Source organism: Rhipicephalus microplus, chromosome 4, assembly GCF_043290135.1.
Source record: "Rhipicephalus microplus isolate Deutch F79 chromosome 4, USDA_Rmic, whole genome shotgun sequence".
NCBI classification, from domain to species: domain Eukaryota; kingdom Metazoa; phylum Arthropoda; class Arachnida; order Ixodida; family Ixodidae; genus Rhipicephalus; species Rhipicephalus microplus.
The window spans coordinates 198707715-198732649 of record NC_134703.1 but is presented as its reverse complement, the minus strand read 5'-3'; the positions used below and the strand labels follow the sequence as shown (position 1 = coordinate 198732649).

The 24935-nt window shown below is 43.8% G+C and overlaps 1 protein-coding gene across 1 annotated transcript in view; it reads left to right on the top strand.

Annotated features, from left to right (window-relative positions):
• Zwilch (zwilch kinetochore protein) overlaps positions 1–24935 on the top strand; it is a 153148-nt gene that overhangs the window by 6850 nt on the left and 121363 nt on the right. Inside the window, exons 5-7 of the mRNA XM_037423688.2 lie at positions 1114–1271; positions 5381–5466; positions 20535–20687. Of these exons, the coding sequence (XP_037279585.1) occupies positions 1114–1271; positions 5381–5466; positions 20535–20687 (397 nt within the window). The remainder of the gene's footprint in view (positions 1–1113; positions 1272–5380; positions 5467–20534; positions 20688–24935) is intronic.

Below are 24935 nucleotides of genomic sequence, written 5' to 3'. Positions count from 1 at the left end.
CCCTGGACGACTTTCAGCATTGCTTTTTTTTTTAAATGTGGACAACCGTGTAATTACTGCCAAGGGGATGTCAGCTTAGGCCCTGATGGAAACTCTGTGAGACCATGAGGACGACGGATCTTCGGAGGCCGAGTGCCACGCGCTTCCGTCTTGCGTCCCGCCGCTAGTTCGCAGGCGCATAACTTTGGTGATTAGCCGATTTGTTCTGGCAACAATACGGCGGCGCATTGAATGCAATGCAATGAACGCGATAGCAAAAAATTGTATTGTTATACGAAGTAAGGCTGGCAGCCAACTCTTTTCGATCAGACATTGCGGAACTTTTACGAAACGCTGGTGCAAGCAAACACGGCCGCTCCAAGGAGAAGTGCTCTTTTCACACAGTCCCTTCGCGTTTAAAGCGCACTGATACATAACTAGATAGCACGTGCACCAGTGATCCGGATCGCCCGTAAAATCTATGTTCATTGTTGCTACTCGAGGGACCCTCCCCCCCACTTTTTTATGCTCGTTCAAGACGGGTGGTTTACTTTTTGTTTGAGCATTCAACGGCAGTTCTAACACACTAGTGATCTTATCCTATGCGCCGTCCAGGCAATAGAGATAGACCGGCTCATTTGATCTGAGCTTCAGCAGCGCTCGTGCGCTTTTACCCGCTCGAGAAAATTACGATTCCTGGGGGCATGTTATCAATTTAGACTTCTTATGGAACATGTCGGTGAAAGTTATGATTCCTGGGGGCATGTTATCAATTTAGACTTGTTATGGAACATGTTGGTGAAAGCAAAAACCCACCAAGAGTGTCCATACATATACTATTGCAATAATAATGCAGTTTTTCACCACTAAATAGGTGTTTTGGGTTAGCTGTGCCTTCAGTCCTCTTTTTGTTTGATATGTGCATTTACTTTACAAATTTTTTTATCGAACCTTCATATAACAAAATCCTCTTTATAAACGAATTTTTCCAGGAATTTATCAATGTCGTTATATCCAGGTTCAACACTATAAGTAATGAACAAGTATCAGACTGACAGGCTCCTTTATGCTGGAATCTAATAAAGACAGCTGATGATAAGGCCAATGATTCAGTTTTTTGTTCTATTTTGCCAGGACGCTCCTGAATGCGATAGTGAACATGCTGCAGAGCTACAAGGCAGACATTGACCCAGTGTGGGTGGTCTGCGATGGCACTGATCCTCAGTACACGGCGTATCTGGGATACTTTGTCGAAGGAGCCTTTGGAACAAATGTCACAGTCTCCTGCCGGGGTAAGATATTCGCTCCATTGCTTAGCAAAAATGTGGGGAACAGGACGAGCGGTCTCGGAAATTGTGCCTGCAGTGTAACTACCGCAGGCTAAGCCTGGGTGCTCCCTACTGTGCACCCAACGTTTGAACAGCGTTTATGGTGGATATTTGTAGCACTCTTTTCATTGTAACAATGTGGTAGTTGTCAATCCAATTGGTGCATGGTGTCTTTATCTTTTCAAATGTTGACTTAATGAGGGCAGACTGACAGTTATGCCAAGGAATGGATAGGAGATATTATTAAAAGTAATTGGAACGGAAATATGAAGAAAGAAAAGGGGACAAAAAGATAACTTTCCGTGGGCAGAGGTCGAACCGGCGGCCTTTGAATAACGCTCGCAATGCTCTACCAACCGAGCTAACATCCCTTGGTGGCTATCCTTCCGTCCGTTTTATGGAGTATGTATGTGAATTAAACGTGGGAGCGTCAGTCAGCACCGCCTCTTGTGATTGCGGAAAGTGTGGGACACACATTTTTCGCCTATTTGCATCACGTTGCACGGGATCTTATTACGAGCTGCCGGCTGACCAATAATCCCTCGCATACCACCTGAAGGCATTAAGTCTGCCGAACGAGATGAATGAAAAAAAGAAGTTATTTGAAGGTTGCAGGTTTGGTCCCTGCCCAGGGCAAGTTATCTTTTCATCCACTTTTCTTTCTTTATATCTACATTACACTTACTTAAAATAATATGCCCTATACTTTCCTCAGGATAATTGTCTGTCAGCCCTCATTAAAAACTAAGCCCTTAAGTTCAACCTTCTTTTCTTTAAGTGTAGACTTGTCTCATAATCAGAAGATTGTTCACTGAGAATTAGGAAATTATTTATTTGTGCTGTTTGTTTAAGCTCGCCATAATTGTGACATAATCTTCGAACAAGAGTGTCTGATGCAGCAACTAGTTTATTTACTTCATCGTATGCACAAGTCCAAAAGCTTAACAAGAAATGAGTTTTATTGGTGGAGTTATCACTTTTAAAAGCGAAGCAGCTTATGGTTGGAGACCGTTCCTTGTTCATCGTTGTAGCCATGCTAGTACTCGGAGCACTTACTAGATGGCTCTGGGGTAGAGCACTCACTCCACTTCGGCGCGTGCTCTGGATGAGGGGAGACTGCTAGTGGCGCTGTGCTGCTTTGTATAATAAAGGCGTTTACTTTCTCTCTCTCACACACACACCCCATAGTTGTATGAATGAAGATGAAGACGTGAGAATGCGTGCGGTGCAGGCGAGGACTCGCAAAGCAGCTGTCTGCGCAACCTTGCAGATTTGTGGTGATGAATAAAGAGCATCTTACAGAACTTCAAGTCGACCCATGGCTGCTTCACACACTACTCAGGATTCCCTTTAGGTGGAGATGTGTGCGATTTTCACTCCATTTTTTTCAGCTGCGCCTGTAAAAAAAATAACCCAAAAATACGAGCAACTGTCTCATCGTAGAATAAATAAAGTTAATTATCCATTCATGACATGCTTTGTCATAATTTTAAAATAGTTTGACATTCTTAAACTAGTAGTTCAGATGGCAGGAACTTTCTTCTTGTTTTTCATACTGGACTCGCATGCCATCAATAATGCAGAAGTTTGTCAACTAAAAGAAAAACCTTGTACTGTTCAGAGAGTGTGTCACGCAGCCGATACCACTTGAACTATAGTACTGGTCAGCTTTTGATGCTTACAATCCTGCAAATGTGCCAAACATTGCTGTGTTTTCCCAGACGTCCTCTTGACCAGACCCAATAAATTTTAAAATCTTGTCAATCTCATGAATATACCATTAAAGAACTGTGATGATGAATCGATATGTTATAGCAAAAGTGCAAACATTTTATCTCGCCAAGCTGCTTCTAAAAGCATAAAAGCAATTTGCCTGAGCTTTAATCTTAAGGAGGCAGTGACTCAAAAATTTTGCATCTTGTTTTTTCTGTTGCAATGAGTAGCCAGCGACCCATCCATTACATCTGGAAAGCTCGTTTGCCGAAGCTCCTGACTGTTGACTTTTGGAGACAGTTTTATAGTGCCCAGTCACAGTTTTGAGTGAGGCAGGACCCAAAGTGGTTTATGTGGAAATACAGCTGTGAGCACACAAAACTGCATGCAAACGAGCACTGCATTGGCAGCTTTTTTTTGCTGGGTGCTGCTACATTGCCCTCTGAGGTGTGAATATGTGTGGTCTCTCAAACATGCCGTTCTGAGGCATGAACCTTTGTATTCCCGTGCAAGCCTGCCCCCTCTTCCTGTTCAAAAGGCCTTCTTGGAAAGTGTTCTTGCAAGGATCGGGGCAGCCACACAAATGCAGGTGTCGGTAAACGCGGGTGTCAGTTGTTTGTTTACACGAAGACAAAAGCTGTCTTCTGGGTGTTGTGGCGAGACACAGGCTGCAACATTGATTTTAAATATCTTCTGGTCTGTACTAGCTGTTGATATTTTGTGGATTATACGTGTGTGTCTACACAAGCCTGCCCCACAAGTTATATCTTCTTCAGAATTTTGTGTCCTTTAGCAATCAGTGTTGTACCCTGTAGTGCTTCAGGCTAAACGAAACACTTCACATTGCTAAATGCGACTACTTATCTAATGTGTTTGATAGCATCAAAGATAACAAACATTTATGGCTGCAGCTTTCTTCAGTTACTTCTCAAAATTCAACTGCGTATTTCAGGAACTTTACTATAGATAACAGAATTCTAAACGGGCAAATGTTAGCGATTGGGTTCTCACTATCCAGCTATACATGTCTAGTTGAAGCCTTCGTCTCAATCATAAATTTTCTAGCTCTTGCAGACCATAGTGAAGTATTCAATACATTCACAGCACTTAAAAAAATCAGATGTGAGAACATTGACTGTATAAAAATGCAACCAGTAATGCTCATCTGTGACATTATCACTACTTGTATCTGAAAATCTAAAACATAGTTTTAAATGTGGGTATATTTCCTGAAAAAGTGAATATAGTTAAAGTCACAGTCTTGTTTAAAAGCATGGACAAAAATAATTAGGCAATTACCGACCAATATTTATTTTGCCGCTCTTTTCGAAGCCAATAGAAGAAGTAATTCATGCCAGACTGTGAACCATTTTCGATAATTGCTTCATCTTGGTAGATTTTTATACCTGGATTGTCAATTGAAATGGCTTAATTGCACCAAAAAGAATCAGTTCTACTCAGCACTGAAAATAAACTGCTGACACTTTGTGTTTTTATTGACTTTTCGAAAGCATTCAATCTTATAAACCGTATTAGTCTGATAAAAAAGTTAGATTGTTATAGGATTCGATGTATTGCAACTGATTTAGTAAGTAACTGTTTATCCAAAAGGTATCAGTCAGTTTGTATTGACTGAGAATTGTCAACGACCTGTGAAATTGCATGTGGTGCCCCCTAAGGCAGTATCCTGGGGCCAATTTTTTTTTCATTATTTATATAAGTGATCTTTTAAACATTGAAAGCTCAGCTAATTACGTTATGTACGCAGATGACACCAGTATCTTTCTAGCCGAAATGCATGCTATGCTATAGCAAAGTGTGAAAACAATGTATACTGCAAAAATTATATGATTGGTCTGAATTACATGAAGCGTCATTAACCACCCCGCGAGTGCTTTAAAGACGCTACTGCAATGTAGCCTCAGTCCCACCTTCGGAAATGTTGAATTTTATGCATCTTCACATACTTTTTGGTTGGAGTCTAAATAATTTTTTAGTTTACATACCTAACCAGACAGACATCTGTCGAATGTTTACATTCAAGCGTTTGAGTCAGATGCACTTGTGGCTACGAGGTGACCATACATACTGCACCCCCTGTGGGTTAATGTTCACGAGCAGGAATCTCAACGAGGTAGAGCATTTCGTCATACGCACTGAAGTAACTTCTGTCCAGCTTGCGGTCTCTCCCTTCAACGGACAAAGAGCACTCAAAGTGGGTCACAAACCCCCACAAATCCACTCATTTTTGACTGAGGTTATTCGATGATGCGGTGCATGTCCCCTGGGAGGCTGTTTTCTGGGCAGCAGGTGTGCCATATTTGTGGGGGCCCTGTTGTAAATGTTGTTCTTGTTTGCAGGTCCAATTGAAAACAAGGAAGACTTACCAAGCTTTGGCTGCATCCAGAGGAAACACTTCTGGGGATTGCACCAGTCACACACTCACGTAAGTGCTTCCTCCCATAATGCTTCACTGACAAGTGATGAAAGGCCTGTGCTGTATGTTTTTACAGTATACCAATTTCAACAAACAATAATTTTTTACCATGTTTTTAATATATTTTAAAGCCATTTTATCCAAACTGCCTTAGTTTGCAAAAGCAGTTCGGTTAATTCAAAATTTTTGCTTGACGATATCTTTAAATATCTGCTGCCTTTCTTACTTCTATCTGAACATTTGTATGTTACAAATTAAGGCAGGTAATGCCAACCGCCATCTTAAAAAACACCCAAATGAGCCCGTGAACCGATAATTGCATGCTGACTGAGTAAAACAAAAACAAAACCAAGAAGGTCTGTCCTCTTACATACCAAACGCTTTTTAAAGTTTCTTTCATGGGAATGCACTGGTGTCATGTGGGAAAGCGTTCTACCGCAAGTTGTCGTAGGACACTAAATATTTTGCCTCTTGATAACATGCATGAGCATGCGTTGCATAATAACGAATACCAGACAGTGAAATGACTTTATAATAAGGCACTTGAGGCCTCCACATATTTTCTTATTTTGAAGATTATGCAGTTTACCACTTTTTGTAAAGTAGGCTAAGCATTTTCAGCTAAAGAGAAGCTTTATGAAACACTTAGTCCAGCTATCCTTAGTGAGGTAGAGCGCTGACTTTTTTATGCACGCTCGGCTCAGTATAATTTGTGTCTGTAGCTGGCCATGGGGCACCACGGATCATGGCATGCTCCGTGGTGTAAGCTGGGATCAGGGCAAAATGTATTGGTAAAGTGTCAAATCCTCCTTTATTGTCCAGTCTTTTGTTTATCTACAGGCTCTTCGTCCTTTCTATCTTTATTGAACTTTGCATACCTCCCGCTTTGATGGCTTCGACGTTGTTCATCAGTCATTTGCTAGCGTTTATGCACACCTTCTTCGTGAAATAATGTGCCACCATTTTCTATGTTTCATATTCCCAGATAGACAGTTTAGCGTTTACTCTGGTGTGCTCTTTTTGACCCTACTGCATTTTTCATGATATATGGAGACTTGGTAAAACAACTGCAATAGAGGGCAAAGTGGGTTCATTTTAGGTGAGAAATTGCATGAAAACATAAACAGCGGCTACAGAGACGGGGCACAAGCTTTGGCTAACAACTGTCTTACGTTCACTGCATCATGCAGTAATTGAGTACCCTGCAAGACTTCTTCAAGTACCCTGCAAGACTTCTGCAAGAGCACCTACACTCTAGAAAATTAGTCACTCGGGTATCTTTTGTCACCGAATTGTTTCAAAGCTGTCAAGTAATCAGTAGAGGTGCAGAAATTTGTTGCTGGCTGAGAGGGCCTTTTCTCATCTTTTGTATTCGGTAAGTTACATCTTTTGTATTCGGTAAGTTACATGCACGTACATGGGGGTATGACTAGGAACAGACAACTATATCAGTGCACATCATGGGATTGAACGTTTTAGACCACCGGTGTCACCTTGTGGTGGTTGTGGCAGCTATGCACCTCAAGATGTGCTATTGTGTGAATGTATGGCTGAGCTCCATGAGGATTCAGTGTGCACCAACTTTGTCCTGTTCTAGTTTTGTTTGTTGTGCACCTTTGTGTGCAACAAAAAGGAACTATAGAAAAGCGCATCCACGAACAATCACTTCTCCGTGTGTATTCTTTTCCTTCGCAAAGAGGTTGATTCATTTCAACTAGGCAGGATAGCAGTTTTGCATAGGTGATAGTGCATTTCTCAGAGGTGTTGATTGGCTACACAAGCGTCATCTTCCAAGATGCATAGGAGAGAGCAAACATGCAGTGGTAAATGGGTTTGGAAACAATGATGTGGTGGTTGTTGTGGTGTGAGACGAGGGACTCGCTCAGGCGTTTGAAATAGGATCGGTATAGTACACGACATGTCCATTGCTGCTTATGAATGCAAGTGAAAAGAAACGAAATATGTGGCCTTTGGTTGAGCCTAAGGTGTAAGAAAAATAATTCAGGTGTGGACAGTTCCTCCACGGCGCATCTAGATAATGTCCGACACATTCAGTCCTGCAAGGCCCCATGTTGGAGCTCCTCCCACGTGACTGCGGCCGGCGTATGTACCATAAATGACGAGCTGCGCAGGTAGCATCCTGTTATACAACTTTTAGGGGACCATGCAGAAGCGTTGTATAACCTGGGCATTGTATAATCGAAAAATGAAAATTATAGACCTAGACACTCAGCCTTGCCTGAAAAATGGGTACAGACTGCCTGAGTAAGCCCACGGCACGACCTTCTGCCTCTGCAATGAGGGTAGATTAAATTATTGTATCCAGTGGTAGCTAACGGTGGCAATAATTAGTTGAAGGAAGTCCAAGCGAATCTTTATTCTCAGCTTTAAAAACAATCAAATTCAATGTGCATCTTTCTAACGATAAATTAAGTTCGAAAATCGCCTGCGTGCGATAACGAAGGCGAAACCATGTTGCCGTGAGCCTCCCATCATGAAAGTCAGACGCAGTGCCATCGCTATTGCATGATGGCGATGGACGAGTTTATGTATGATGCGTTCGTGTGCGACTGAGCTGTGAGCGTTGTAGTTTGTTGCCTCGTGAACTGCAACTAGTGGTGTCCCGCTGCTGTTATGAACGTTGACGTCAAGTGAAAGTAATTTTATGTGGTGAAAGCAGCTGCGTTGTGCCCTCATGCGTACGCAAACCAGTGACTGCGAGTGTGACAGAGGCAGATCAGCCGTATGTCGACCAGGAAATGTTTTCATAAACTGAAAATGTGAAAATATCAGCTTTTTGGTCAGCTGAACATACTCTATGTGGATAGAGCTTGACTAGGTAACGACCTCAGATACGTATGCACTCGATTGAGCCGTATGTAAAAGTGCATGAACTTCCGGGAGAATAAATTTTTTATTCGATGTAGATGACTTTACTTTTCCTGTTGTCCACCTTGGGTTACACAAGTTCATATTTTGCACTCGTGAATATTTGGTCGACATGTGATTCCAGTAAAGGTGTTTTTTTTTCGACGGACTCTGAAAGTCGTCGTTAGATGCGGGGTCGGCGTAAAATTGCGTTGTATAACCAAGGTTTTCAATACATTGTTTCTATGAGGATTTTGCCAGAACCGAATCGATTCATCGTCAATTGCAGGTCATCGTAAAACCGAGGGATGTATAATCAAGGTTCCACTGTAGTCAGATGAGGTGCTCGTAAGAACGACCAAGGTTTATTTACATGGTTAGGAACTGAAAAGAAATTTCTCACCTAAATTTGATACAGTTGTATCTCGATAATTTGAACTCGAAGGGGCTCTAAAATTTGTTTGAATTGAAAGAAGTTTGAAATAATGAAAGCTAACTAAACGGAGTGCTCTTCATGCAGTGGCGCATGTGCATTGAGCTAACACACGGGGGGAAGTTTCAGAAGACATGCATTTATTCACAAATCACAAGACACCCGTTATTAATTGAAAAAATTGGTGTGCGCGTCTGCACACGTTTGCCTTGCACCAAGTCAATTAATTTCGCATGCAGCTTGCAAAGCATTTTTACTTCGACTTCAGCATTCTCCTGGCAAGAGAAGTTGCGCGCGGAAATGTCCAGCGCCGACACTTTTTAAAGACGACAACAGCTTCGCTACGCAGTCGCAGCATGGCCAGCACATGACGAGAAAGCGGAGCATCTCCTTGCGGAAAGAAGCAGATCGGCATTTGGGAAAAAAAACCAACACTCCACGGCAGATTTTTTTTTTTTTGCTCTCTTCGCGTGCGTCTTTGAAAGTAAAAAGGTTACGTGGCAGGGAAGGGAAAAGGGGAAGCGTAGAACCGGCGCGTGAGAGACCCCCCCCCCCCCCTCAAGGCGCAGAGCCATGCTCCCGCAAGGGGCAAGGGCTGCAGAAGATAGTGCCTTTTTCCTTTTCTTCAACCACACATTCATTCAACCCAGTGACAGGTTTTTTTTTTTCCTCTCTCTCCCTTCGCGCACGGCATTAGAAGGAGAAGGGTCTTTTTCTGGCAGGGACGGAAAAGGGAGAAATACACATACCTTTGACGGGACCTCAACGTGAGTTCGAATTAAGCGCATTGAGACTCGACTGTATAAGGTGACCAAGTGATTAAGTAAGAGCTCGTTGAAGAACTGAACTGAAATCATACAAAATGTCTTCTGCTTATATAGCGTCTTGTTGCCAACCCTGGGTGCATTGTCTGCATCTTCACCCGATACGGCACTTGATAGTCTCGGCTCTCCACCCACGAAGGCGGGGAAAGGCACCACACAATGCATGCGGAAAGGGCACAGTTTAAACGATGCCCAAATATGGGCACGAATGCACTGCACCAAAGTTTTGAACACGACACTGAGATATCACGCACATCTGATGGTCCTAGCTGATCTGGGTTCCAGGAACTTTCCCAGCAAGGGGTGATGTTCAAAAAAACCGGCTTCTGTTACTAGTGCCAAACTTGCCTGTCTGCATTAAGGTAGAACAATGTAGAGGCCTTACAGGTTTATCGTCAGACATGCCACCCCATGTAGCCGATACTACAGAGAGATGTGGAGTGGTCAACCAATCTCTTGTTGTTTGCTAGGAGTTACTCCGTAAACGACTGCAAATTTCCGGAACTTTGGGTAGCTCAAAAAATGCAGCTGCAATCGGTTTAATTTAGCCACCATCTCAAACAGCAAATACGGCTTTGAAAATGGCCTCGTCGCCTCCTTGTTTGCCAGGAAATCCTTTGTTCCTTGTATGGAGCTAAGGTCACAATGGCCTTTCCCATCCCGTGTGTTTTCTTAGCGCTGAGCCGATCCAAGGACACCCTTGTTAACGCTTGACAGAGAGAAAATCAACCCGTCTCAACTGCACACTCTTGCTTGGACTGCGTCTAGAACTTTTCATCTGGTTCACAGCCGTTGAAAGAATTTCAATGCTGATGACGCTCACAACAGTTTGCAACCGCATTGCGTACAGGAGAACACCGTGGAAGCAACTACAGCGTTAGCCACACGTAGCGTTTTTGGGTCGCGAAAAACGCGACCTGCATTTCTAGTTCTAGTTACTAGCGTGCATGGTGCTTTAAAATACAGTAGACTCTCGATAATTCAAACTCTGATAATTCATACTTTTAGTTAGTTCAAACAAAATTCACTTTTGTAGTTGGCTCTCTATTCTTTCAATGTACTTTTCATGAAAAGCCTCTTAAATCAAACTCCATCATTTGGTCAATTCATACTTTTTGCGGTTCTATACAAGAAAATACTATCTGCTGCTTTCCCACTACCAGGAGTGCAACAGCTGTGACAATTGGGCCAATCTATACAATTCCTCATTTTCGTGCCAAGTTGCGCCAAAACTATGAAATCTGCCGAAATTGCGTTACGCTGTGCCAAAATGCCCGTATGCTAATTTCAGCAAGAAATTAAGGCCACGTTTGCCACCGGTCGTTTGCGTTCTCAATCAATCCAGGGATATAGGCGCGCCGACCCTTTTTCTAAACTACGACAGGACATTCGCGAAACGTGATCGACCACATAAAGTAACAACGCCGCGTGCCCGTCGGTCCACTTACCACAGTGGATAAAAAAACTAAACCTGAAAACGTATGCCACTGTTACTGCGCGTGAACAAACTCGACGTGCTGCAAATGCCACATTTAGTCGCCATAGCAACGGCGTATACCTAAACAAGTGGTGCCGTCGCTGGGCCAATGGGTGCGTGCCAGCGTTACTTCATCTAGGCAAACGTGCCTTGCAAGCATGTTCGACGAGAAAATGTTAGAAGTTGTGCCCTAAACCTAACGCCATCGTGGAAAAGAAAAGGGGGGGCTGTATCTGTTTGAAGATTTGTTGGCGCTGTTCTAACCCGTGCCGCTTAAGCAACCATCGCCGCAGTAAACCGGTGACCTGCGGAAAAGCGTTTTAAAATTTGGAAAGGGCTGTTAGCATTTGTCACGGGACACAGCACACTTTGTTCAATTACTCATGCGTGTATAATCAGCATAATTGTGAGTACTAGTATGATCGCTGACGTCTAAAAATGTTACTGGCAATTGTTTGGAGCACTGTTTAACATTTGTGCAGTCCTAAAAAAATCAAACAAAACTGTGTGCCAGCTTTTTTTTTTCCCCCACCCTTAAGGTTGCCAGCTTGGCAGATCCACATTTGAATTCTCAGAAGATTTGGCCGGTGCTGCAAATAATAATGTGGACTTTATCATTGTTTGCCGAGTAAGGTGGTTCAAAATAGTTTTATTGAAATAGCAGTTCCCACATTCACTCTGCACGATTAAGAAAATGTTGAGTGGTTTGTACACATCTTTTCTATAATGTAAGCCTTCTTTTTGATACTGCTCTAAATTTGGTTTTCCGTGATAAAAAATTATTTTTTCCCTATAACACCTGCTCAGGGGTAAGACAGCTGTGCATATTGCACATTTTTGATACATTTCTGTTTTTTTGTGCCAAGCTTCTCCAAAAGCATAAAAATCGCGAAAATTGCGCGAACTGCTTCAAAACAGCCTCGAAAGCTAGAATTTTGATGCCATCCTCAGCTTCAGTAAGAAAAATGCCGAGTTGACTAATAGGGCATGCCCGATCGTGTTTGTTTCTGTACTTTGCACTTTTCTTGTGACGAAGGCTCCCATGGTGCTGCCATAATCTCTTTTTAACTGTTGTAAATACACGCGACACCGCAAAAATGTGCTGTCGTGCATTGAGCGTGCAGCTTCTACTGGCTTCTGGTGTCACTGTCACCTTGCGAAAACCACAGAGTCGAGTGGCGAGTGTAGTGGGGTTGATTCTCAGGTTTTTTGTTGTGGTTTGCGCGTTCCTCCTGTTGCTGTGGTTTTCATGTGGATGCTGCTACGTGCGGCCACCTACTTGTGCACGTTTGCCGTATGTGAGTAACTGTAAACGTGAAGTCATTTTCCTAGATGCGACGCATCTCCTGGATGCTCTGGCACGTGCACATGGGTTCTCAAAATGGGTTTCGTGAGCAACAGAATGCATGCAGCCCATTCCCGGTTTACGCCCATTAGCTAATAACTTATTTAGACAAGTGAGTTATTATTGCATTTTGCATTTAAAAAAAAAGCCATCGCATGTGAAATGCGTGCATCGGTGTCTGCAGGTAGAAAGAAACACTTGGTTATTTGTGAAGCTGTGGCTTTCAAACCATTTTTAACGAATGAACAGGCACCTCGGCGCTTTAATCATGACTCTTGATGCTTCGTTGATCACGTGGCACAGTTTTCATAAACGGTGATTTGTCACTGCTCTGTTATAATATGAACTTTCAACATGCGCTTTAAGAGGCATCGCTGTGTGTGTGCCAGCTCTGGGCTATGCTTCTAGGCTTTGCCCAATTGGTGTTTTGGTTGGCGGCAGTGCGACTGTTTTCTTTCTTTTCTTGTTATGCAATAAAAGCCCTCTCTGTACATTCGGGGGTTTGTTTGCGTGGACACGAATTTCTTATCTGCGCTGTGCAAGTGCTTAATGTGAGTCGCGGAGCGGCAATCGCAAGTCGATGTATTATCGAGAGTTCTATGTCAGCGGTGATCACGTACGATAAAAAAAGAAATGGTCAACGTGTGCCGTACTAATGATGCATGGTTGCTCGCGTGGAGAGGCGTAATCAGTATCATTCGCTTATCACTTAGTGTCATACGCATGCACTTTATGAGCTAGTCGGTGCGGCAAGGTTTCTTGGCTCTCGCGCTGGAATCTTGAAGGTGGTCCCACACGAGGTGGCCGTCAATGGCGGTGCAGTGTGCTCTTGCTGTCTGTTAACAGCTCTTGTTGCTACAGTCGAACCCCACTACAACAAACGCCGCTTCAATGAAAATTCCGATACAACGAAAAATTCACGATTCCCCGTCAGCAGTCCATAGGAGTCAATGCATAAATATTGTTGTCACAACGAACACTTTTTCTTCTATAAACTTTATAGAGGAGGTCGTGGTTCATGGTTTTCTTCACGCAGCTGCTGCGTGCAACCGCGGAGCGATGCCTTTTCCTATTCCAACACTTATTATTTTATTCGCGCTTGGCCAGTGTGGTACCTAATCAAAGCGGCTGTTCGACCGCATTATCAATCATATCAGCTAGCCACGAGTGATGGATGATAAGAATGGTATAGAATAAGGCAAAAGGCACCGCTTCACGATACCCTGCCTCCATCTCGGCGTTGTCGGATACACATGACAGCGGACGGCTACTGGTGTTAACGTGTTAATGCAACTGTTTGGTAAATTAACGAAAGCGGTTGTAGGCGTTGTTGCAGCGTTGTTTTCACAATGGCCTCGCTATGCATGACTTTGAATTGCATTGTGACGCTGCTGGAAAAGAATAGGAAGCAGTGGACACTTTTCTAATTTTAAGAATAAACGTTCCTTTGTTTTGCTAGCTGAGATCAGGTATATTTTTTTCGGTTTTACTACAATGATATTCCCGCTTCAATGAAATATTTTTTGTGCCCCGTGAGTTTCGAGGTAGCGGGGTTCGACTGTATAATGTCAGGCTTCTTTAAGGGAAGGACCACTGTTTGGTCACGTAACAAAGATTCTTGTGCATTCTCAATTTTTTAATTTCTTTTTGAGTGTGAAGCATTTTTCTTTTTAAATGTTTCCGAGGAACCTATATTCAACAAAACTTTTTTTGTATTGGATATTATTTCACATGTTTGTTACGAGGGTCAGATAGGTCACAGGGTATGTAATAAGGTAGTGCAGTTCATACCTGGCGATAATCTCTTTAAAAACTTCCTTCAAAATCTGTTTCAGTGTTATGTGTATTATAAACCAATTAAAATATGCACTGGTGCCCCCCATGTTGCTAAATATTCATAATTTAAGGCTCCCAGGGCAACATAATAAATGCTGTTAACTGCTCTCAAGCAAGATTCTTCTGCTCAAAAATTGAAATTTCGCTGCTCCAAAAACTACTCTCAATTTAGTCTCAGCAGTCTTTCCCCTGCCTGCTCCGAATTCGGATTTTAGTGCTTTGAAAGTAACATTTACTGCTCCGAAAATTGCTTCAAATTCAATTTTGGCTGTTGCACACTTGCACTGCTATTTAAAAATTTGTGTTCTTATATAATTCTAACAATCTAAAAATGAAAAATAAGCACCTCAGGCCTTCAAGGAAAAAAATCTTGCTAATAAACAAATGTTTGAAAAAAAGCACACACATGGCCAACTTTGGTGCTTCTTAACTAGTACTATAGAGGATTTTGTGCTGAAGGCACATATAGCAAAGAAGCAGTTCGCAATTGACGATTTCTTGAAAAGTTCAGATAAGGCCGATAAACTCGTGGACCTCACACCTCTGCTTTCTGTTTATTGCGTGCAGCTGGGGTTTAAAAACACTTAAAGATTTTTTAAATATGATAAAATTAATGCCTAATCGTAATGTGTGGTGTCAGCTCACCCACAGCCATATATCAAGAATTTCTCATAATCCGAATTTCTGGATAATTCAAACAAAAGTAACAGGTCTCTTCGAGTTTGAATTAATGAGAGGCGATTGTATACTTACAAGAAAAAAGAAGAATGTGTGTCTGCCTCGTCTCGCTCACTTCCTTTAGCCCCCCCATGTTGCAGCACCCCTCTGCTATAGTGCTACGATACTGCGGCCGGTGCATGTACTAAAGCCTACATTATCTGGACGTGGTCTCCGTCACGGTGGGTGGAGAGTGCCCACACGTAAATTATTTTTCTGACTCTGTGTTTGAGACCTTTCAAGCGTTTCTAAATAGCAATACATATATTTTTTATTTATTGCACTCAAAAGAAACACCCACAGGGCTTTAGCAGTCATAAAATGAGTTGATGCTTGTTCCCTTGTAGCCTGCATATTTTACCGATAGGAGAGATCTTAGTCTTTGCGATGGAAATAAATTCCCTGCTGTGTGAAGTGCTATCACACGAGCCTTGACGGTTGATGGCAGGCATTTTCTGGCTATGTCAAAACACTTGCAGGGTTCCTTTAAGTACCACAAGTTCAAATTTCAGAGTGTTGGTGTTATTAAGTTCTCTGCATACCCTACCTCAGACTGAGAATTACTTGTGTGCAGTGCAAGTACAGACACTTCATGGGCACTATAGATTTTGACTGACAGTCTTTTCATTTCGTCAATTTCACCCTCAGTCACTGTTGGCGATGTTGTCTTGCCTTCTGTTGCGGCCTCACAGATTGCTCTGTGCCGCCACATAAAAAAAAAAGACACATAGACGAGACACACACATTGCTCTCATGTGCATGTGCAGGTTCCACAGCATTTTCTTTTTTGTTAAGAAGCACCAACTCACACAACAAGTTCATCTAAACTACAGAATGGCTGATCATATATACAAGTGTTCTTGCAAGCGTTGCACATGAAAGTTTGATTGTGCAAGAGAGTGCTAACAGACTTGGTGGATACTATTCTGTTGAAGTTTTCATAAAAAACTAACGCTGTTTGTGAAGATGGCACTTTGCATTTCACATGAAAATTCTTTCATGGAGGGGCAATTTTCATTAAAGTAAGCAATGATTACTATAAGGGAGGAGTCACTTGAAGCACAAAAGTTGGTGTACGATGAGGGGTTTCTCACACAGGAGGCGGTACTGCAAAATACTTTACAAACAAGAACATAGTTTGAAGTACAAATATCAGATAGGAAAAAAGCTTGGAGAGGATGCCAAAAAAAAAAAAAGAACTGTGGTTCTTGTGAAATAGATTCAGTCGCAAGAACGAAAACTGATGGAAGACATCATCAGCCTGACTACGTCCACTGCAGTACAAAGGCCTCTCCCATGTTCTGCCAGTTAATCCGGTCCTGTGCTTGCTGCAGCCAATTTATACCCGCAAACTTCTTAATCTCATCTGCCCACATAACCTTCTGTCTCCCCCTAACCCACTTGCCTTTTCTGGGAATCCAGTTAGTTACCCTTAATGACCAGTGGTTATCCTGTCTACGTGCTACATGCCCGGCCCATGACCATTTCCTCTTCTTGATTTCAACTATATCCTTAACCCCTGTTTGTTCCCTAATCCACTCTGCTCTCTTCTTGTCTCTTAAGGTTACACCTACCATTTTTCTTTCCACTGCTCGCTGCTTCGTCCTCAATTTAAGCTGAACCCTCTTTGTAAGTCTCCAGGTTTTTGCTCCCTAGCTAAGTACCGGCAAGATACAGCTGTTATATACCTTCCTCTTGAGGGATAGTGGCAATCTACCTGTCATAATTTGAGAGTGCTTGCCAAATGTGCTCCACCCTGGAAGACACTCAGCTTCAAATCTCTATGCTGCAGTGATAGATTGAATCGCTGAAACAGCAATACCATTAATGGTGTAAATGAAGTAGCTATTCTGTTTGCAGATACACATTTATTGTGTTAAATATTGATATATAACAGCCACCACAATGCAACTGCATGAAAGAGGACAAAGTCTGTTTTGGTTGATGCTGGACTGGCGCCATTTCGCTCGCTGAGTTCTGTCGATTGTGAACAGATTATTAAAAAAGTTAGTCATAACATTATTGGTGGAGGTTGACAACTTCTGTACCTCGATGGAGACTCGCAGCGGTCGCAACACCGGTGACCCCTCAAATGCTTCAACTGCTGTTACTTCCTCATCGCCGCCCTCTTCAGCCTCAAATGCCTATGCAGTACTATTTATTTTTCAACTATTGACCTTCGGTCAGGCGACTAGCAGATAGCCGTCGACGAGATGGACCGGAAGAAGACCGCATTCATCACTCCTAACGGTCTTCATCAGTTTAAGGTGATGCCCTTTGGTCTCTGCAATGCGCCAGCCATATTTGAAAGAATGATCGACTCATTGCTCCAAGGGTTCAAATGGTCCACCTGCTTGTGTTACCTTGATGATGTTACTTTTCTTTTCGCCCGCATTCGACTCACATCTCGATCGTTTATCAGCTATTATGGACGTTTTATGTTGAGCCGGACTTCAGTTGAATGCCTCCAAGTGCCACTTCGCTCGTCGTCAAATCTCCGTGCTTGGTCACCTTGTCGATGCCCAAGTTATGCATCCAGACCCAGAGAAAATTTGTGCAATTACAGTCTTTCCTGTTCTGAAGACCACAAAGCATGTCTGCAGTTTTGTGGGGTTGTGTTCCTATTTAAATGTTTTGTTAAGGACATTGCAACCATTGCACACACCCTCACGGAGGTCTTGAAGAAAGACGTCTCGTTTTACTGGAGCCATGACCAAGCATCATCGTTTTCCCAACTTCTAATCCTGCCTACAATGCCACAAATCTTTGCTCACTTTGATCTATCAGCCCCAACCAAAGTTCTCACGGACGTCAGCGAACACTGCATAGGAGCAGTGCTATTCCAGCACTAATGATACACGACCGTGTTATAGCCTACCCAAGCCAACTGTGACCTTCAGCCGAGCGCAACTATTTCATCATGGAGCGCGAAAGTCTCGCCCTTGTGTGGGCAATCGCCAAGTTTCGTCCACACCATTACGGGCGCTCATTCCATGTCGTCACCAACGCGCTCTGCTGCTGGCTAGACTAACTGAAGGACCCAACAGGATGTCTCGCTCATTGGGCCCTACGCCTTCAAGAATACACATTCTCTATAATGTATAAAACAGGGCGATTGCATGAGGATGCGGATTGTTTATCCCCGGACGTTTTTTCCATGTCACAGCTACTGAACCTTGGCGAAGAGCAGCGTCGGGATGCTTCTTAAAAACTCTTTCATTAACAAACTGGTGTCAACGCCTCGTGATCCGTCCCTACGAATGTTTCTGGTCAAAGATGGGGTCCTATGCCGCCGTAACCTTGATTCCTTCGGATCTGACCTACTTCCTGTCATCTCAGCACACCTGCGTTTGACTGCCCTCAGTTAACTTCATGACGTTCCCATGGTGGGCCACTTGGGCGTTTCTCGCACACACGACTGTGTACGACGTCGTTTTTCTGGCCTGAGCTTGCCTGTTCGGTTCGTCGCTATGTCGCTACTTGTGAGCCCTGCTATCATCACAAAACGCTGTCTGCCCTTCCAGCTGGCTACCTTTAGTTGATTGACATTCCCGCTGAACGTTTTTTTTTTGTCGAGTTGGTCTCGACCTGCTCGGCCCTTTTCCACCCTCCACAGCCGGAAATGAATGGATTGCTGTCGCCCCAGACTGCGCGACATTGTACGAAATCACACGAGCACTCCTGACCAGTTGTGTTACGGACGTTGCGGACTTTCTGTTGTACGACTTAATATTATTGCACGGAGCTCTTCGCCAACTTCTCACAGAACGTGGCCGCACCTTCCTCTCAGCTGTCGTTCATGAAAGCCTGAGGTCTTGCCATACCAAGCACAAATTTACTACTTCAAAACGTCCCCAGTCGAATGGCCTCACGGAGCGCCTCAACAGGACCATAACTAATATACTCGCCAAATATGTTGCGACTGACCACCAAGATTGGGACATTCATTTGCCGTGTGACATTCGCCTACAATTTCTCCTATACCAACACTGCCGGCTATTCGTCCTTCTATCTCCTATATGGCCGTGAACCAACTCTACACTTGGACACATTGCTACTTGTGGCCACTGAGTATGCTGGGGAAGCCATCGCCTGCGCCGACCACGAGCATCAAGTTGTCCGTAACCGTCTACAGGCCTCACAGGAGCACTAACGACAGCTCTACAATTTTCATCATAGGGACATGCACTTTTTCCCGAGTTTTCTCATGCTCCTATAGCCACCCACTCATCGTGTGGGACTGTCTGAGAAACTGTTGTCGCCCTACACTGGACCATTCCGTATCATTCGCCAGGTGACTGACGTCACGTACGAGATTGTTTCAACCAATCCAACAAAGTCATCGTCACCTTCAAGCGACACCGTTCACGTGGCTTTGCTGAAGCCCTTTTACCCCCCCTTTGGCATTTCCTGATGGATTATGCACTGGGACGGTGCTTCTACCGCCGGGGTTTATGATACATAACAGCCGCCACAACACAGCTGCATGAAAGAAGAGGATGAAGTCAGTTTTGGTTGATGCTGGACTGGTGCCATCTTGCTCGCCGAGCTCTGTCCATTGTGAATAGATTATTAAAGAAGTTACTCGTAACAATATGGTATACGTATATTATAAAGGACGCTCTCAGCCAAGGTAATAAGGCAGGGTTTGCAGCAAATTTGAGTGCTTCTTTTCTTCTCTCCTGTCGAAGGTTTGTTTCCTATTTTCCAAGCAGACTTACCAGTCCTAGAATTTGGTTAGATCATCATGAAAAACATGGAAGTCGGGGTGTTTGGAAAAATTAAATTGGAAGACACCCTGATTTGAGGTGAAAATTTCGGTGCAAACCAAGAGGAAGCACAAAGAAAACGCAAGCGCTGGTGCTGACTCGTGTGCCCGATTATTTGTTAGAAATTTATGTTATTACGCATGCAATACGTCTTGTTACACATGCATGTGCAAAGTTCTGTGGTTGTGGCATTTATATGCGTTCTTGTGAGAAGAATGAAGCGATTTTCAGTCTGTCCCAGTGCTTGTCTGTTCCATTTCTTGCGGTTTGTCATAGGTGAAGTTTTCACCTTAAATTACTGTATCTTTAATGTGCGTTAAAAAAAAAAGTGCTCAAGGTGATTACGAGCGTGATATAACTTCTTTTCCAGTGCCGTACCTCTCTGCTTAGCTCCCGGTGTGTTTGCCAGAATGAGAGAAGAGAGAAAGCAGTTACAGCGTGCGATTAATTGCTATACTTCTGCTCATATTTGACGAATATAAAGAAAACTTTTCTATGGTCAGTTCATGCGGCAATGAACTCCTTCAGCGAAGCCATGCGATGGTTACTTGAAAAAGGGTTGTGGAGCTCCGTGAAAGATCTCCAACTCTATGAGATCACAAAAATGCAAGTTTGACTCTTGGACTTGCCACTAGCAGTGCAAAGCCTCTACTTAATCAACAAATAATTATACTGTAACAAGATTTTTGTGTATAATGTGTCTGTCATGTTCGTTTCTATTAAACTATGAGACAAATGAGTGGTATCGGCTATTGAGGAAGTAGACTTTGCTATGGTAGCTGTTTAAGCAGTACATCTTATCATGCAGACGATTACGCAAGTGGATGCGAAGTACGACGTCTTGCGCCACTACGACCCCTCACAGCAAAGCAGCCGTGAGGACATCATGGTCCTTGATTGCTCCTGGCAAAAGGCTGCTGTGCTACAGCAACCACCAAGTGCTGATGCAGCCTGCCATTTGGTGCGTGTTTCTTTCGCTGAGTCTCCTGCAATGTTGTGACAAACATACTTGTGCCTTACAAAAGAATGCAGCTTACAAATTTTTTGTATAGTGCGAGCAGCAATGCATTTTATAGACATCTTTAAGATGGCAAACGAAGGAGTGACGCGCAGATAAAAGTATAATTTACCTTCTTCAATTGCCTTTATTTACTTTATCAGCATTTCTTGGCTTCTGAAGTAAAAGGTTTTCATGTGGCAATTGTAGTTGAAGGGGCCCTTCAACACTGTTCTACCATTTATTACTCCTGGGTTGTGTAGACTTATGTACAAACAAACTAATACAGGAAGAATGGCAGTGATAATTGCTTGCAGTGCTAAGTTTTTATTCAGAAAATGCAATATACAAGAAAAATAATTCATACCATGTTCCCAAAGGGAGCCTTGATGGGATGCAAAGCAGCAGCGTGGTGTGTGGGGAGGTGTGGCAGTCGTGGCAGCGAAGCGAGCGGCAGTTGCAATAGGTGTTGCGGGTGAATGGACGAGGCGGCAGCTGTGGGCACTGCGGCGAGTGCGCGGCAGGCAAGAGAGAGAGTGATGTCAACGTGCATCTGAGGCTTAAACCACTTGGCACCGCTCCATCACCTGCGTAAGGGTAGTGCGTTGTGGCGCGTTCGTAGGATGCTCGAAGGGACAGCGTACCTGCCAAGTTTCCCGGATTTCGACCGCGTTTTGTGTGTGTACGGTTGTCATGAAAGTCTCCCTGAATATACAGGCCAATCCACTCCAGGCTTTATGTGAACCCACCGCATTTTATTATAAACGAATTTAAGAGGCGTTCAACTAAACGTAAAATAGAATCTCAGTGATGCGAAATCGCGGCTGATACGAATTCGCTGAATTCCCCAGCCAAATTCTACTGTGTCCATTGGGCCAAAACTCGAATGTTCCAAACACTTGTCCTAATTGCGGTGGGTGATATGAAATTTTGTACCGAAAACGTTGAAGAAGGGCCGAGAACACTGTGCTCGAGGCTTCAGAAGTACGTGTGTGACCAGCGCATGCACAGTCTTCTACAAGCGCGTGTGGTTGTCGTTGCCACAACCGTTGTGGACGAAAACGGGGTTGTTCTTGACACGGTAATGTACGGCGATGACGTAACCTACAGAACTGAAAGTGAGTGCACATCCAACGCTTGACCAGTCAAAGCGACGTTGCTTTCTGCAAACTTTGTGGTTGAAACTGCGGCAGATGCGATCATAGATATATTTAAAGGACTTGGTTTAGAAGAAACGTGCGCAGCCAGCGCACGCGGATTGAAAAGGAAACTACGCTGTTTGCCGCAACTGTCGTGCACAAAACAGCGGCCGCAACGACGCGATGGCGATCTACGATCTCCGAGGGCAGGCAGCGAAAGGCCTGACACCACATATTTGTTGCAGCGCGTCAGCGCGAGGCTTTTTGACGTGGCGAGTGGGCGCGTGGCTACGCGAAGGCGCACGCTTTTAGTCTCTTTCTATATGAGAGAGAGCTCGACACCGCGTCGAAAAGACGTGCATCGACGTGTTGCGATGGGTATTTGTGGTCAGGCCTTAACACAGAGCTAGATTACAGGCAGTAAAGACGTAAAAAAAGGCTAGACGCGTTTGACCGTAGTGACGCGATAGCGATCTAGGAGCTCCGAGGGCATGGGCTAACGCAGCGGTAGATTACAGGCAGTAACGACGCAAAAAAGCTCGGCGCGTGTTGGCGTTTCTGTCAAATGAATCGAGTACCAAGCGAAGCTATGACCCTATCTTTCGTGGCAGCCAGTTGCACTGTCCCATCCGTTCACGTGTGTCCCAGGAAGACATACGCGAGTTGTTTTGATGGAAATTGATTTTGCTAGTTGTTTTGATGACGCGAAATTTCGGCAGTATTTGCGCTCCCACTTTACGACTCTCACCCCAGTGGGAAAACCTGCCCTTGTGTGTTCAGCCACTCCTAGCCAATGCGAGACTGCAACGCCGATGTTTGCAATTGGGACCCCCCCCCCCCCTTATTTTGTTTTTCGCGATGATTTCTTTTGTTTGTTCTCTTTCGTTTTTTGTTTGTTTTCTTTCAATTGCCCCCCCCCCCCCCCCCCCGCGCTTTCGTTGCAGAAATCTTCCGGGTGCAGAATCCTTAAACTTGGCAGGTATGCAGGCTAGTCAAAGAGCTGCTTCACATCAAAATGCCTACCCTTAACTTGATTTTCGCGGCTTTACCTGAGCACATATCACGCGCCCTGACTAGCCCGGTGACTTCAGATGGCTCCCCCAATGAAATGAGCTAGAAGAGCCTATGTAGGGGAAGCTCTCGCACCATTGTTTTGTGTTCCTTCTAACGTAATGTTGAGTCTGTTGTCAAAGTAACAAATGTGGTGCCTGACGCCTGACTTGCCAAAACGGGAGTGGGCGCAACTGTTTCGAAGCGAGGTATTTTCTGCTGTTCTTTACAACATTTCGTCTCACTCCCTTCTTTTATTCTGAGAAAGGAACTTGTGGAACGACCAAGGCGGTGAAGGGCGGTAAAGAGGTGCAATGCACCTCTTCAACAACAATCAAGAGCCTACCACACGTGCGGAAAGAGACTGCTTGCTAACTTGCAAAAGGAAGAAAAGGGAAAAGAGAGAGAAAGGTCTTTCGTATGCACATGCGACCTGTGCAAGCTAAAGATCTAGAGGCCAAATGGTAGCCAGCATCTCTGTTGTGCTTTGTTGTCGCTGTGAGCTTTTTTGTTGTGGCCGTGTCTGTTTGGGGTTCGATGAAAGAGCACAGGAAAGAAAAATAAAACACATTAGTGATCTCAGTTCTGATGACAAGCCACGATCTCCTGTAGGGTTACGTTTATCAAATCATAGGCTTGGAGCCATCCCCTGTTATATGTGGCGAGTGCCACTACGTGCTGATGTGGTCAGCAGCAGTGCAGTGGTTCCATGTCGTGATTAAAATACTAAATCATTTGATATCAGCACTTACACCAATGCTAAAATTATAGCCAGTGATCACTCTACGTAAACACAGATAAAAGAAGGTGCTTCAAGAGTGTTGGAGGACCCCCTTTAGGGACGCTTAGTTGTATTGAAGATAAATTTCTGTATTCTATGGACACAAAGGTATAAAAGGTCAAGTACTTCTTTATATTGAGAGTTTTCTTGTACAGTTCAAACTTGATATACATGTGAAGTTTGGTAAAACGGGCACTTTACTTCGTTATATTGAAATCTTATTATAGTATTTAAATTTGATATTTTATGCAACTGTAGTTCCTGGCAAGTCTTTTTTTTTCTCTCATGAAGGTGCTGTAATAATTGTTCTTAGTAACAGAGAAGTGCAATAGAAACTATGCTGAAGTAAAAAAAAAAAAAGATGAGGTAGTTCATACTAGCCATGTAAAGCTTGACAAGCAATGAAATTGGTTGATCTAAGCGGCTTAGCATAACCTTATTGGCTGATGCTTTCCTTGGCGTAGACAGAGTCGAGTTGAACCACAGCTGGTCACAGACCATGCAATGATGTCCAAACCCCAGCACCAGAAACTAACGGGCAAAACTGACTGTGGAAGTACAAGTGCGGGCCTTTCGTTGCTGGTGCTCGGTAGGGCTGCTTCGCGGACTGTCAGTGGGCGTGGCTTGGTGGCAGAAACTGCTCCTTGGCACATGCACAGCTAGGCAAGATTAAACCCTGGTGGTTTGCATCTGCGGCTTGGTTTTTGCCAGGCAACAGTGCAGAAGGGTTCTTTTTTGCAGAGACGGATGTTTTACCTCAAGCTTCCATTAGGGGCAAAGCTCCTTAGGGTCGAGCGATATGCGCTGCCTGTTGTTACACGTCATGTCGATAAAAAACAGGCGTATTCCTGACCACACATTTTCTTTCTGCCATCATGGCACAGCATATGCAAGGTACTTACTGTACACCATGACGATGATGAGTGTGTACAATGACTGACTTGTGCAGGGTATGATGTCTCGATATGCTCTACGATGCATTTCCTATGGCTGGCTGGAAACAACCAACAACCACCAGGGGAATGTGCACAGACCTCGTTTTTGCCAATTGCAGGCTAGATATGATACCACAAAGCAGTAGTAATGAAAGTGAAACGACATTCACAACTCAACTCAACCTACCATTTTTGATCAATAAATATTGTATATTGCTGTACAATGCTTTGACACTCATTTACATGCAGAGCTGTCAATGTCACAGGTGATTTACGGAAACATTGAACGATCCCACTGCTTTGCCCA